Source organism: Petaurus breviceps, unplaced genomic scaffold (genome assembly GCF_028583685.1).
Source record: "Petaurus breviceps papuanus isolate PSGF00001 unplaced genomic scaffold, PetGlider_PUasm1.0 551, whole genome shotgun sequence".
Classification (NCBI taxonomy): Eukaryota; Metazoa; Chordata; class Mammalia; order Diprotodontia; family Petauridae; genus Petaurus; species Petaurus breviceps.
Window position 1 is genome coordinate 40457689 of NW_027186372.1, and position 15566 is coordinate 40473254.

Here is a 15566-nt window from a genome sequence, read left to right on the forward strand (position 1 = left end):
GGATTTTGGTAGGTTTAAGATTTCTTGAAATATGATGTCGAATTAGTTTTCCATTTCAATTATTTTTATTGAGATATCTTATATTTTTTATACTTTTTCAGTTCTTTGTCCTTTATATTTGTTGTTGTCTCATGAAGTAATTGACTTCTATTTCATAATTATCATTTTCAGGGGGTTTGTTCCTTGGGAAAGTTTTTTTAACTTCTTGTTTGAAGCTATTAATTCCCTTTCTAACTGTTTCTTTCATAGTTCTCATTTCTTTTTCCTTCTCTCTAGTACAGATATTAGTAAACTATGGCAGCTGGGCCAAATCTGACTTAATCACTATTTTTCTAAGGCCTGTGAGTTAAGAAAGGTTTTACATTAAATATAAATGTCATATATATGTCATATTTTTAAATTGTATGAAGTTTTGTGTGCATATATGTATATAGGCATATATACATATATATACAGGCATATATATATACATATATGTCATGTATAAAGCTATGTAAACACTTTTCAGTTCATTGACCATAAAAATAAAAAAAAACAAATAGAAGATCAGATTTTATCCTTAGGCTATAGTTTGCCAAACCCTGTTCTTGAGTTCTGATTATATTGATAAAAAAAATCAATCCTCTCTTTGGAAGCCTTGCTTCATCTCTTCCAGTAATTCTAGGTGAATTTGTGGCCAAGCTGTGTTTTTCTCTGAGGCTTTTCTTGCAGATGTTTTGAAGTCATTCTCTTCTGGGTTTGTGTCTTCAGCATCCTTGTCACCATAATAGCTTTTTATGAGAAGATTTTTCTTTTTGTCTTCATATTATCTTTTCTACTTCCTAACTTTAGACATGATATTAAGTCTGGGCTCTGCTCATTTCTGGAGGGAAAGTCTGGTTTGGCATTGTTGCTGCTTTCTTGGGGTTTTGGTATAGTCTCATTCCAGGATTTCAAAGATAATTCAGACTGGGGGATCTTCAAGCTCTCTGCCAACCCAAAATGGTCTGATCCAGGACAAAGTCGGATTGTTGCTCACATTGCCTGAGTTCTGCAAGTTCCTGACTTAGGTTTGGGTCTGAGTAATAATAGATTGCTCTGGACTTAACCAATACCAACAGCTGATAATCTCTGATGGTTTAGAGTGATAACTGAAAGCTTCCCTTTGGTCAAAGATTCTTAACCAGGTTATCTTCCATAGGCTTCAAACTGGACTAGAAGATGGAACTGAGTCCCTCAGCTATTCCCTCAACTTCAGCCATACTCTAGTGGCTTACTTCTGAACCTGTTCCTCTTTTTGTACACCACCCAAGGACTGCCTCTACTTCCAATTTAGGAAGGCCTATATCCTCAAGGTTCCTTTTTCAGTCTACCCTGTATCTGTGATCCAGAACTGAGTAACAGACAATAAAGTTTCCATTTGACACTTCTCATTGCCATGTCCAGGTATGGGTCTGGGGATATCCTAGTATGAGACTGGTACCCCTTCTTGCCTCTGTTCATAGCTTTATATTATTCCTATGGGCTGCCCGTGGCCCAACCCTTTCCTCATTGTCTGAAGATCTCACTGCTTTGCTGCCTAGGCTGACCTGAGCTGAGAAAATGACTCATTGTGATAATTTCTCAAATTTCCCGTCACCATTCAGTCTGGTGCATGCTCTAGATCTATTAAAAGGTTTTGGTTGTTTTTTTTTTTTTTGGGGGGGGGGGGGCTAGGTGGGTATAACTTACTGCATTTCTTCTTACTATTCTGCCATTGTAGTTTTGCTATGTATGCATGTATTATCGTCACTTTTAGAGGAAAATATATTATCTTCTATTGTTCACAAAACTTGGTACAGATAACCAAGGGGAGTACATGTTCATTAATGTCATTAGAACGAGGCCTGAAATATGGGCGGATGATTTTCCCATTGAAATCACAGCCAGTGAATGTATAGGTGTGTGATTTGTCAGTCACATTATAGAAAGAGACGTGTTCATACTTACAGCTCAGGAAAATTCCCACCCGCTTTGGCTGTACCTGAAGAGTTAGAGCCTGTCGACTAGGGGAGAATATAAAATGCTCAGTTCTATTCCACCGCCCCAATACCCAGTAGCCATTGGCAGGAGAGAGTTCAGGATCTTTGTTTTTCCTGTCCACTTTATCCCAACATACCCCTACGTACCATCGATTTTTCTCCCCAACATCTACTTCCCAATAAAATTCCTCCAAGGAGAAACCTTGTGAAGCCACTACACCTGGAGACTGAAATCTCTCCATAGTTTCAGGTAAATCAAGAGCCTTAATTTCTTCACAGGTCACTTTTTTACAGTCTTCAGATACACGGAGTATGGGGTAAGCAGTTCTTGGATCCAGAGTCACCTCCACTGGAAAGACAAAAAGAATGGTATTGGGGGTGGCTAGATGGCACAGTGAATAGAGCACTAGCCCTGGAATCAGGAGGACCTGAGTTCAAATCCAGCCTCAGACACTTAACACTTACTAGTCGTGTGACCTTGGGCAAGTCACTTAACCCCAATTACCCTACCTTCCCTCCCTCCAAAAAGCAAAGAAAAAGAATGGTGTGGAGGGTGTATGGGGAAAGATCATTGGGCAAGAAATATAAAGAAAAAGAAAGGGATATTGAGGAAGAGGGAGAGATGGAAGAAGAGGGGAAGGAAGAGAGAGAGGGAGAGAGAGAGGACAAAGGACAACTGTTCCAAATCATAGGATAAGATATGGTTAACAAGTATTCTAATAAACATCCCCTTCATGTTGCTTTGCCTTTCCTACATGTCATAATTGAATGTTAGAAAAATATGATCTCTCAATATTCTCTGTGAACATTTTGGGACCATTTTACCTTGAGTACAAGATGGTCTGAGGATAGAGGAACAAGAAAAAAACCTGAGAAAATATCTAGAATGACCTCCACTAGAGGAAGAATAGGAAAAGAGAAAATAAAAAATAAAGGAATGAGATGAGACATGACTCCAACAATAAACTATGTCGACTAAGGTTATGGTAATCCTAATTCCAATTTTTCCCCTCTACATAGCACAGTTTTCTTCTTTTTTTTCCCCTAAAGCTACCATAAGCCTTTGATTTTACCAACAAAGTGACTCTACTTTGTGCACAGTTAAATATCTGACCCTTCCCCAAATCTGTGCTCAAGATGGAGGAATCAGTTCAAGGGTCATGAAGACAGTGACCCATGCCCTAATTACTAACTTGATCACTTTGCTCTGAATCAGGGATTAGGAGAAATGAAGGAATAGAGGGAGTGAAGAAACCTTCATTAATAGTTACCTGCATGTTTAGATGCATATCCCCATCCTGAAAAGATATAGATAGGTCTGAGTTAATCCTTGGATCAGAAGCAAGAAAAGTACAAGACTGAAATACATAGATGGGGGATGAAAACAAAATGATAGAGGGATATGTGATGAGTAGATGGAGAAGGAAATGGGGAATATGACATAAAAAGAAACTTCACTTACCTCTTTCCTCTATTTTTAACCTCCAATCTAAAATAAATAAATAAGAGATATCATGACATTGAGAAAATGAACATCTCAGAAAGGAAACTTGGAACACAGTAATCAGAACAAATGAACAAACAAAACTCACCCAGCTCTTCCATAAGTTTCCCTAAAAGCAAAAAAGAAACAGAAATGTGTCAGAAAGGCACCCAGAAAGGATAAAGATTTAAAATGGAGAGAAATCAAATTGACAAATTGCGAGCTAAAGTCAGACAATTTTGGGTCCAGGGCATATCCCAGAATTTGTTCTCTCTATGTAGTCAGGTGCCATGAGAAAGTACATAGTATCTCAGTGTCTGGGACAGAGTTGTTGAGGTCCCTTGGATTACAGCAGGGGAAAAATGAGAACAAAGTAAGAGGTTCTTCATAATGCTCTAAATATAGATGATGTTTAATAAATGAAAGATTGCTGAACAGAATTTTTTATAGTTACAAGAAGTTTGGAGGAGGAAATGACAGAAGAAAGGATCAACAGTGAAAAGTCACAGATGATAATGCATTACCCTCCCCTCTCCATTCCTGTTACCTTGATGTCTGTGGAGAAAATGGCCAGAAGCAACAAGAATAACAAAGACAGCCACCATAAAAATGAAAGCATAGCTCCAAGGAGAAGACTGGAAAAGCTTATCTGTAAGAAAACCCCAGAGAACCATAGCACAACTTAGAATCAACTTAGCAAACTTCAATAATTCATTCTAAAAATGAATAAAATGATTTTGATAAAAATAATGAAAATCCCACTAAGAACATGAGTTATTGTTAAAGCATTAAAAGGCAATATGATGTCATAAAAAGAATCCCAAATACAGAGTCAGCAACTGCTTTGTATCTTCTTGAACCTCAATTTCCTTGCCTGGAAAATGAGATGACTGAATTTCTAAAGTGTCTTCCAGGTCTAAATCTATGAACATTGAAGGTTCACAAGATACCTTCCTCACTACTACCCTGTAAAATACATCTTGCAAGCCTGTATACCCATTTTATGAGGAGAAAAACAGAGACAGTTGGTTCACATTCCAAACTCACCCAATTTTACTGTGGGACACATATCTCTCCATTTTCCCCATAACAATAGCATGCAAAACTGTATGGTTTCTGTGTGGTTAAAATTTAGGTAAACTATATTGACAGCAGGAGTTTTTAACCTTTATTTTTTATCATGGACCCTTTTGGTAGACTGCTTACACCTGTGGTCCTCATCACAAAATATTTTTTAACGCATAAAATAAAATATATGGCATTACAAAGAAACCAATTATTTTAAAATATAGTTATTGATGTTATATTTTTTCAAAAAACAAAAGTTCTTTAATCCCAGATTAAGGACTCCTACACAACAACAGGATTCCCCTTATCTAACAAATCTACATTTTGTTGCTTTTGTTCATTCATTACAGTCATGTTTGACTCTTTGTGACCTTATTTAGGGTTTTCTTGGCAAAGATGCTGGAATGGTCTGCTATTTAATTCTACAGTTTATTTTACAGATGAAAGAACTGAAGCAGAGTTAAGTGACTTGCCCAGGGTCACACAGCTAGTAAACATCTGAGACTGGATTTGAACTCAGGTCTTCCTGACTCAAGGCCCAGCACTGTATCAAATGCCTAGTAATCTATTAAACCCATCAAAAAAGCAAAGAAGGAAAGTCTAGCTTGACATGTGTTTGATGAGACCATACTAGCTCTTTGTAATCCCACTTCCTTTTATGGATGTTCACAAGCCTGTCCTTTAAAAATACATCCTAAAATTATATCAGAAATTTGACAGTCAATTTCAGTGATTGGTAGATTTCAGACTACGTTGTTTTTCCCTTTTTTGAAATTCAGAACAAAATTAACCATTTTCTAGTTTTAAAATACCTTACCAGTTTGATACCATATATCAAAGCTCACTGCCAATGGTTAAGCAATCACATTTTTCAGGTTTGTCCTTACCCTAGGACAGAGGTTTTCTGCAAGAAGTATATTCAACTCATCAAAAGCATATTAACAAATTAAAGCAGGGGTGGGGAACTTGTGGCCTCCAGTCTACATGTGGCCTTCTAGGTTCTTGGATGTGGCTTTTTGACTGAGTCCAAGTTTTATAAAACAAATCCTTTCATTTAGGGTATTTGTCCTGTGAAGTTTGGATTTAGTGAAAAAGTCACACTTGAGGGCCTAGAGGACCATATATGACCTTGAGTCCATAGGTTCTTCACTTCTGAACTGGAGTCACCTGCTTTCATTTTCTTTATTATATATTCTGAAGTAGAAAAGTCATTTGATTCTAAGGTCGTCCTCATTTCTACCAACACAAACACATCTATATTTATTTTCTGCTTTGTCAGTTAATGATATGCTTCATTGGTCATAAAATGAATTGATACAAGTTTTTTTTTTAAAATGAAACTTCCTAGTATGAGAACTTTTGCATTCATTGAACAATTAGGCATCTCCCTATCCAATCTATTTGTAAGCGGAGCATTTTCCCCTTATCCAGTATCTTTCCAAAGTGAAACACTAAAACATATGACCAAAATCCACAAATCTAAGACTAAGAATATCAATTTCAGCCAAGTGAACAAGCCAAGGGAGGCTTCCCTTCCATTTCTATCTACTCCATTCTACTACTTACCATCTACTCTCACTCTGGACTCCTGTCTGAAGCCCCAGATGTGGATGGAACATGAGATATACCCAGCGGGAGGTTTTTGTATAATCAGAGAGATTTCTATGTCAAACAAACCATTCTTCCCAGGGTTCACCTTGAAGTCTGATGACAAAGGTTGCTCTTGATGATTTTTCCACTGTGCCTCAGGTCTGGGGGACCAACCAGCTGATCGACATATCAGCAAAATGTCTCTATCTCTGTATCTTTCAAGAGAGATGAGAGGGGAGGATCCAAGAGCTACAGAAAATGGTGAATGAGATAAAAACAAAGACCATACTTCAAGAACATTTAGGAACATAGCTTACCCCATTATTAGGTAGTTCATGTTTTGTTTTGTTTTATTTTGGGTTTCTTTTGAGAGGGGTAAAGAGGAAGGAAAGACTGCTTATTTACTTAATTCTTTTTTGGTATATTGATCACAGTGTAAGAACAATCTGATAATTGCATTCTTTTGGTAGAATGTTCTACTTAGCTGAACTTGAAGAAACTGTGTCATTAGAAATGAACAACTGACCTACAACCTGTAGCTCCCACGTGTACTTCTGGTTGAAAGTTTGGGAGGTAAACTGGCATCCATATATCCCTGAATCTGAAAGGGTTACATTCTTCAATTTTAAAGAGACTATCCCTTCAGCAATGTCTACTTGAACAAACTGGATTCTCCCTTGATACTCCTGCATTTGCTTCCTTGGCTTTTCTTTCCCATCCTTGATTAGAAGCAATACAGAAGAGAATTGATTCCTGAAAAAGCTCAACTCCATGTTCTTCAAATTCATCTTGGGTGAAACATGACAGAAGAACAGGGCATCTTCTCCCACCAAGGCCTGGATAGACTGGTCTGGGCCAATCACCTGAAACTGACCTGTAGGGATAACCAGAAAAGGTTTATTAACTCTGGACATTTGTCAATAAAATGCACAGGGTTTGAATTAGGTACAGAAAGGAAGGTATCATGTTGCCCCTTCTCAATCTTCAGCTCTTTCACACAGTACATAAACCTCTCCTTTTTTAAATTAACACAAGACTAGAGTCATGAGGTCTGAATCTATGTCTATATAATCACTGCATAAAATAACAAAATATTAATGTTGGAAGTGGCTTTAGATGTCATCTAGTACAACTATTCATTGAATACCAGCATTCCCTATGGAATATTCCTTAGAAGTGATGATTCAAATACAGTTTACTCATTACCAGTGATTAGAGACAACATTATCTAACAAGACAGCCCATTTCATTCTGGGACACTTCTTTTTAGAATCATCCTTAGAGTGAAGTAAAATCAGTCTTCCTGCAGTTTCATTACATTGTTTTAGTTTTCCTATTAGAGCCATACAGATTAAGTCAAATTCATCTTTCACAGACTTCAAATATTTGAAAACTCATTACAGGATAAGAAGTTATAGATGGGTTGTAATATGGAGCAGTATAACAGGAAGATATCCATGTTGATGAAATTATTGGTCTACCAATTTCACCAAAATATGGAAGCATCGTTTACCCCCAAAACTTCTCTTTAATACATTATCTCGGGGCAGCCAGGTAACACAGCGAGTAAGAGCACTGGCTCCAGTGTCGGGATGACCTGGATCAAATCCGGGCTCAGATAGTCAGCACCACACCCAGAAATAACTGGCCGTGTAAACTTGAGCAACCCGATTGCTTACAAAAAAAAAAAATAATAATACATTATCTCTCGAGTGTTCTGCATTAAATGTAATTTTCAGTATAAGGGAAAAAGAGGAACCATAATTATTTCATGGCATCTTGGTAGATTAACAATGTGGAAATCACCCAACCATTTGGTGGCTTGTTGTTAGATAGTCTCCAACCTCTCTTCAAGTAAACTTAAAGGGGGTATAGTCTCATCAACTGTTGTAGCTAATAATTGCTTTCTTTGGACAAGAAAACTTGACATTATTTTTGGTGTTTTTATTCCTTAAAAGGACTGTTTTCATAATTGCAAAAATATTCTATTACTTCCCCTTATCTCTTGTCTTTGAAAAGAGAATGATTTTATGCCGATAATAAACCCCATCACTTTTATTCCAAATACTCTTAATTTCTTCCTTTATTGATCCACCTTTTTGTCCACCCCCCTTCTGAGAAATGTTTTAGGTTTCTATCTTAAGTTTATACAGAAGGTACCTGTTTAGCTGTATTCTCTGGACTTGAAAGATTATAAAAACTAAATCTCTACCCTATAAATCTGGATTTGGTATCAGCTACAGCAGCATTCCTTAGCAAAGTAAAAAAAAAAATCCCTTTATTTTCATTTTGTCCTTCTTTTATTATACCTGGACATTGGAATACATATGTGCCTCTCCCAAGAAAGCAAGAGAATTCCCCAATACTACCTATTTTGCTATCTTTTTCATCTTTTAATTTAATGCTTGTTTCTCTTTTAAAATGCAGTTGTTACCACTTTAGATCCATGATATTGACTAAAAAATCATTTATATTACAAATTTAAATTTGGGCAGTGAAATGTTGCCAAAACTATATATATATATATATATATATATATATATATATATATATACATATATATATATATATAATCTCTTTGTAAAGCAACTTGGCAATACACAAGAAGTCATAATAGTGATTAGAACATCTTTGGGCCAGGATATCACTATTGTGACCAGTGGGAAAGAATTAATTAAAACAAAATATCAATTAAAAATCCTTAGGAGCCTACCTGTCAAGCCATATGAATATAATTACAAAACAATTTTTGCACAAATAAAACAGATCTAATAACTGAAGAAAAAATCTGCTCAAGGGTAGGCTAAATATAACAAAAATTATAATAAAATCTAAACTTACTAATTGCATGACATACCAATCACACTATCAAAGCATTACTTTATAGAATGGAACAAAAATAATAACAAAATTCATCTGAAGGAACCAAATGTCAAGACTCTCAAGGGAGTTTCTAGGTAAAAATGCAAAGACAAAAGGCCTCGCAATGCCAAATCTCAAATTGTACTACAAAGTATAATTAGAAAAACAATTTGGTACAGGGTAAGAAAGAAAATGGTTGATCAACAGAATAGATTAGATATAAAATGTACAGAAACCAATAAGCACAATAATCTAGTATTTGATAAATGCAAAAATCTCACTATTTTGCAGAAATTGCTGAGAAAATTGTAATGTAGTCTGTTGTATTCTGGACACAGACCAATATCTCACACCATATAGAAAGATTAAGTCAAAAAGGGAATATGATTTAGACAACAAGGTTGATATCATGAGGAAATTAGAGGATGAAATTCCCTGTCAGATCTATGGATAGGAGAAGAATTCATGATCAAACAAGAGGTAGGGAGATACATGGGATGCTAAAATAAATACTGTTAATTCTATTTGTTATATTACATAAAAAAATAAGTTTTGCTATTCTACCTGCCAAGACAGGCTCAGGAACTATATGAATATAATCACAAAACACTTAACATAAAGTCATATGTAAACAGTCAGAAAAATATTAATTGTTTGTGGGTAGATGAAGCCAATATTAGAAAATTATAGTTCTACCTGATGTAATTTACTTGTTCAGTGCCATACCAATGCCATACCACTTTAAAAGCCAGGAAATAGGCAATCTCAATGGACAAAATGCAAATTGGAAAAACAAAGACTATAGAAACGTATTATGGTGAGCAAGAAGACCCAAATTCAGAAGAGGACAGCATTGACCCTATACCTACATCTGAAACCTCAAAAGGGAATATGAACTGGTCTCAAGCCCAAAAGGGAGTACATAACCTCACTGGAGAAAATAACTCCTTAAAGGTAAAATTGGACAAATGGAAAAGGAAATATAAAAAACTAACTGGGGAAAACAACTCATTAAAAATTAGAATTAGTCAAATTGAAGCTAATGACTCTATGAGGAATCAAAAATCAGTCAAAAAATTCTAAAGAATGAAAAAATAGAAGAAAATGTAATATATCTCATTGGAAAAACAATTGACCTGGAAATTACATCCAGGAGAGATCATTAAAGAATTATTGGTCTACCAAAAAACTATGATGAAATAAAAAAGCATGGACATTATATTCCAAGAAATCATCAAGGAAAACTGCCCTGAGGTCCTAGAACCAAAGGGTAAAACAGTTATCAACAGAATCAACCAAATACCTCCTGAAAGAGATTCAGAAATTGAACACTCCAAGAAATATTGTAGCCAAATTCCAAAATTATCAGGTCAAGGAGAAAATGCTGTAAGAAGCCAGAAAGAAACAATTCAAATGTCATAGAACTACAGTCTGGGTCATACAGGACCTTGCAGCTTCTACAAGTAAAAGGTCAGAGAGATTGGACCATGACATATAATGCAAAACTGCAATCTAGCATAACTATGCAGTAAAAATTAACATAAACTTTTAGGAAAGGAGATGGTCATTCAATGAAATAAAGGACTTGCAGACCTTCCTGAGGAAAAGGCCAAAGTTAAATGGAAAATTTGATCTCCAAATGCAAGACTCAAGAGAAACATAATAAGGTAAACAGGGAAACACACACAACAAAAACTTGTTATTCAATAAGAGCAAACTGTCCACATCACTATATGGGAATCTGATACCTGTCAATATCAAGAATTCTATAATTATTATGACATTTAAAAAGAATATACATAGATAGAAAGTGTGGGTATACATTAACTGATGTGATGATAAAAAAAAAACCTAATTAAGGTGTGCAAAGGAATTGTAATGGGAGAAGAGGAAAGGAGGAGGAAGTAAAGGGTGAATCATGCCACATAAAGAGGCATATAAACATATTATACTGGAGTTTGGAAGGGAGGGAGACTCCCATTGTATTAGCTTTGCTGTCATTGGTTTTGGTACAAGGAGGGAATAATATACTCAGTTAAGTATAGGAATATAACATAAAGAGACACAAAAGTTTATTATATAGTAGAGGGAAAGAAAGGAGGGAGAAGAGCATTGTTTGAGATTTACTCTCATTGGCTTTGATTCAAGGAAAGAATAAAATATTTTATTATGTATAAAAGTCTAACATGCCTGACAGACATTAGGAGGGGAAAGGGGAAGGATAAGGGAAGAGTGGTTAGAAGGGGTAGTAAGGGAAAAGGGTAGGGAAAGGGAGGAGGGCTGATAGGGAGAGAACATTGAGGGAGAAGGAAGTCAAAAGGGAAACTCTAAAGAAGGGGAAGGGAGAAATAAAAACATAAAGGGGGGGGAACAAGATGGAGAGAAAGACATAGATAGTAATCATAATTGTGAATGTGAAGGGGATGAATGCTCCCACAAAATGGAAGTGAAAAGCAGCACAGATTGAACACTCTAATCCTACAATATGTTGTTTACAAGAAACACATGAAATAGGGAGATACACAAAGGGTAAAGTTAAAAGGCTAGAATAGAATATATTATGCATCAACTAAACTAAATACATCAGGGCTGGCAATCCTAATCTCAGACTAAGCAAAAGGAAATATAGATCTAATTAGAAGAGATAAGGATGGGAACTACATCCTGCTAAAAGGCAACATTGACAATGAAGTAATATCTTTTCAAAACTTATAGCACCAAGTGGTATCACATCCAAATACTTAGAGGAGAGGTTAAGGGAATTAAAGTAAGAAATCGATAGCAAAACTATACTAGAGAGGGACCTCAACCTCCCCCTCTCTGAATTTGACAAAGCTAACCTCAAAATAAACAAGAAAGAGGTTAAGGAGGTGAATAGAATTTTAGAGAAGGTAGATATGGTAGACTTGTGGAAAAACTGAATGGGGTTAAAAAGGAATATACCTTCTTCTCAGTGGTACATGGCACATACGCAAAAATTGACCGTGTACCGAGGCATAAAATCCTCAGAAGTCAATGCAGAAAGGCAGAAATATTAAATGTATCTTTTTCAGTTCATGATGCAATAAAAATTATATGTCATAAAGGGTCAAGGAAAGAGAAACTAAAAACTATTTGGAAACTAAATAATCTAATCCTAAAGAATGAGTAGGTCAAACAAGAAATCATAGCAACAATCAACAACTTCATTCAAGAGAATAACAATAATGAGACAACATATCAAAACTTATGGGATGGAGCAAAAACAGTTCTTATGAGAAGTTTTATATCTCTGAATGTTTACATGAATAAAATAGAGAAAAGGGAGATTAATGAATTGGACAGGCAACTGAAAAAGCTAGAAAAAGCACAAATTGAAAATCCCCAATTAAATACTAAACTAGAAATACTGAAAACCAAAGGAGAGATTAATAAAATTGAAATTAAGAAATCTATTGTTCTAATGAATAAAACTAAGATCTGTCTAAAAAAAATAAAATTGATAAACCTTTAGGCAATTTGATTTAAAAAAGAAAGAAGCAAACCAAATTACCAGTATCAAAAATAAAAAGGGTGAAATTGCTTCCAATGAAGAGGAAATTTTAAAAAGTGAATTATTTTGCCCAATTATGTGGCTATAAATTTGACCATCTTAGTGAAATGGATACATATTTCCAAAAATATATCGGACAGATTAACAGACAAGGAAGCAAAATACTTTAGTAACCCAATATCAGAAAAAGAAATTGAACAAGCCATCAAAGAACTCCCTAGGAAAAAATCTCCAAGGTCAGATGGATTTACAAGCAAATGCTATCAAACATTTAAAGAACAATTAATTCCAATACTTTAGAGAGTATTTGAGAAAATTAGTGAAAAAGGAGTCCTTTGGGGTGTCTAGGTGGTGCAGTGAGTAAAGCACTGGCCCCAGAGTCAGGAAGATCCAAGTTCAGTTCCAGCCTCGGACACTTAACACGTTCCCCACACCCCCCACCACACAAAATAGCCGTGTAACCTTGGGCAAGTTACTTAACACCAATTGCCCTCCAAAAAATTTAAAAAAGAAAAAGGAGTCCTTCTAAATTATTTTTATGATGCAAATATTATACTGATACCTGAACTGCCGAGTCAAAACAGAACAAAAAATTATACACAAATTTCCCTAATTAATATGGATACAAAAATCTTAAATGATATATTAGCAAAAAAGATTACAGAAACTTATCATGAGAACTAACTTTGTTGAGGTAAGATTTATTCCAGGAATGCAAGGCCATTTCAATATTAGGAAAACTATCAGTATAATTGATCATATCAGCAACAAATGTAGTAGGGATCACACAATTATCTCAATAGATGCAGAAAAAGCTTTTGATAAAATAAAACACCCATTCCTATTAAAAAAAAACAAAAAAATGGAGTTTTCCTTAAAATAATAAAAACATCCAATCTAAAACCATCTGCAAGTATTATATTTAATGGGGACAAGCTAAAAGCATTTCCAAAAAGATCAGAGCTGAAACAAGGATTTCCACTATCATCTCTGTTATTCAATTTGGTACTAGAAATGTTAACTGTTTACCTGTCAGATTTATAGAGAAGGGAAGGATTTATGCCCAAATGAGATAGAGATCATTACAAAATGCAAAATGGATAATTTTGATTACTTTAAATTAAAAAAAAATTGTATGTACAAAGCCAATGTAACCAAGATTAGGATAGAAGCAGAAAATTGGGAAAGACTTTTTACAACCAGCAACTCTGATAAATACTTCATTTCTAAAATAGAGAACTGAGTCAAATATATAAGAATACAAGTCATTCCCCAGTTGATAAATGGTCAAAGGATATGAACTGGCAGTTTTCAGAAGAAGAAATTAAGGACATGCATAATCATATTTTTAAAATGCCCTGAATCACTACTGATTAGAGAAATGCAAATCAAAGCAACTCTGATTTTCCACATCTCACCTGTCACGTTGGCTAACATGACAAAACAGGAAAATGATAAATTCTGGAGAAGATGTGGTAAAATTGGAACCCTAAGGCATTGCTGGTGGATTTGTGTACTGATTCAAACATTCTGGAGAGTAATTTGGAACTATGCCCAAAGGGCTGTAAAAATGTGCATACCCTTTGACCCAGCAAGAGCACTTCTAATACTGTATCCTAAAGAGATCATATAAGTGGGAAAGGACCCATATGTTTAAAAATATTTATAGCAGCTCTTTTTACGATGGCAAAGAATTGGAAATCAATGTATGCCCATCAATTGGGAAACGGTTTTACAAGTTGTGGTATATGAATGTAATGGAATACTACTGTGCTATAAGAAATGAGGAGCAGACACACTTCATAATAACTTGGAGAGACTTATATAAACTGATGCTGAATGAGGGGAGGAGAAACAAAAGAACATTGTATCCAATTGCAGACATCATATCTGTGATCACTCTCTTTGAGAGACTGAGCTCCTCTTAGCAGCAATGCAAGGTTATAAGACAACTCCAAAAGACAGAAAAAAAAATGATGGAAATGTCTACCCACATTCAGAGAAAAAATTATGGAGTCTGAATGTAGTTGGATGCAAACTACTTGTTCTCTCTTTTTGTTTTGTTTTCTTTTGTTTCTTCTTTCTCACTATTCTATTAGTCACAATTCTTCTTTACAACTTGACTAATATTTAAAGTGAAAGTATTTGTAGAACCTATATCAGATTGCATGCTGCCATCAGGGGGATAGGTGAGAGGAGATGGAAGGGAAGCAAATTCGGAACTCAAAAGCTTATAGAATTGCATGTTCCAAACTAAAAGTAAATAAAATGCCATTAAAATTAATTTGGACACAACCACCACGGGGGAAAAAAAAAGCATTTCCACATAGAAAGTCCAGCTCATAATGGGAATTATCCATGAAATTATGACTCAGGTTTCTTTTAAAATATGTAACAAATTCAATATTTTGCTTTTTTAAAAAATGGATACTTGTGATTATATTATATCAAAAAGTTTTGTGCAAAAAAAAAATACAGTCAAGATTAGAAGGAAAGTAGAAAGGTGGGAGACATATTTTTATGGCAAGTTTCTCTGATAAAGTATTCACTACTCAAATATGTAAATATATTTCCCCAATATGTGTCTCAATTTTAAATGAATATAATTTATTTCCCATTAATAAATGATGAAAGGATATGAATAGGCACTTTTCAGATGATGAAAATCTATTGTCCTCTGAAAATTGCTCTGAATCACTAATAATTAGAGAAATGCACATTCAAGCAATTCCAAGGTACCACTTCATATCTTTATCAGATTGACTAATATTATAGAAAAAGAAAATGCCAAATGTTGGAGGGGATGTGGGAACATTGGGACCATAATATATTGTTGATGGAGTTACGTATTCATTCTGGTTCTGGAGAACAATTTTTAGCTATGTCCAAAAGGCTGCAAAACTGTGTGTAAACTTTGACCCCGCAGCCCCACTACTCAGCGTTTGTATTTCAAAAAGATTAAAAGACAAAGGAAAGGACCGATATGTACAAAAATATTTCTAGTACCTCTTTTTGGCATGACAATAATTAG

General features: G+C 35.0%; 1 protein-coding gene across 1 annotated transcript in view; it reads right to left on the minus strand.

Annotated features, from left to right (window-relative positions):
* Window positions 1-1795: 1795 nt before the first annotated feature.
* LOC138172885 (butyrophilin-like protein 8) overlaps window positions 1796-15566 on the minus strand; it is a 31638-nt gene continuing 17867 nt past the window's right edge. Inside the window, exons 3-8 of the mRNA XM_069102733.1 lie at window positions 6668-7015; window positions 6118-6390; window positions 3593-3613; window positions 3463-3489; window positions 3272-3298; window positions 1796-2349 (exon numbers count right to left, since the gene is read on the minus strand). Coding sequence (XP_068958834.1) covers window positions 1796-2349; window positions 3272-3298; window positions 3463-3489; window positions 3593-3613; window positions 6118-6390; window positions 6668-7015 — 1250 coding nt within the window. The remainder of the gene's footprint in view (window positions 2350-3271; window positions 3299-3462; window positions 3490-3592; window positions 3614-6117; window positions 6391-6667; window positions 7016-15566) is intronic.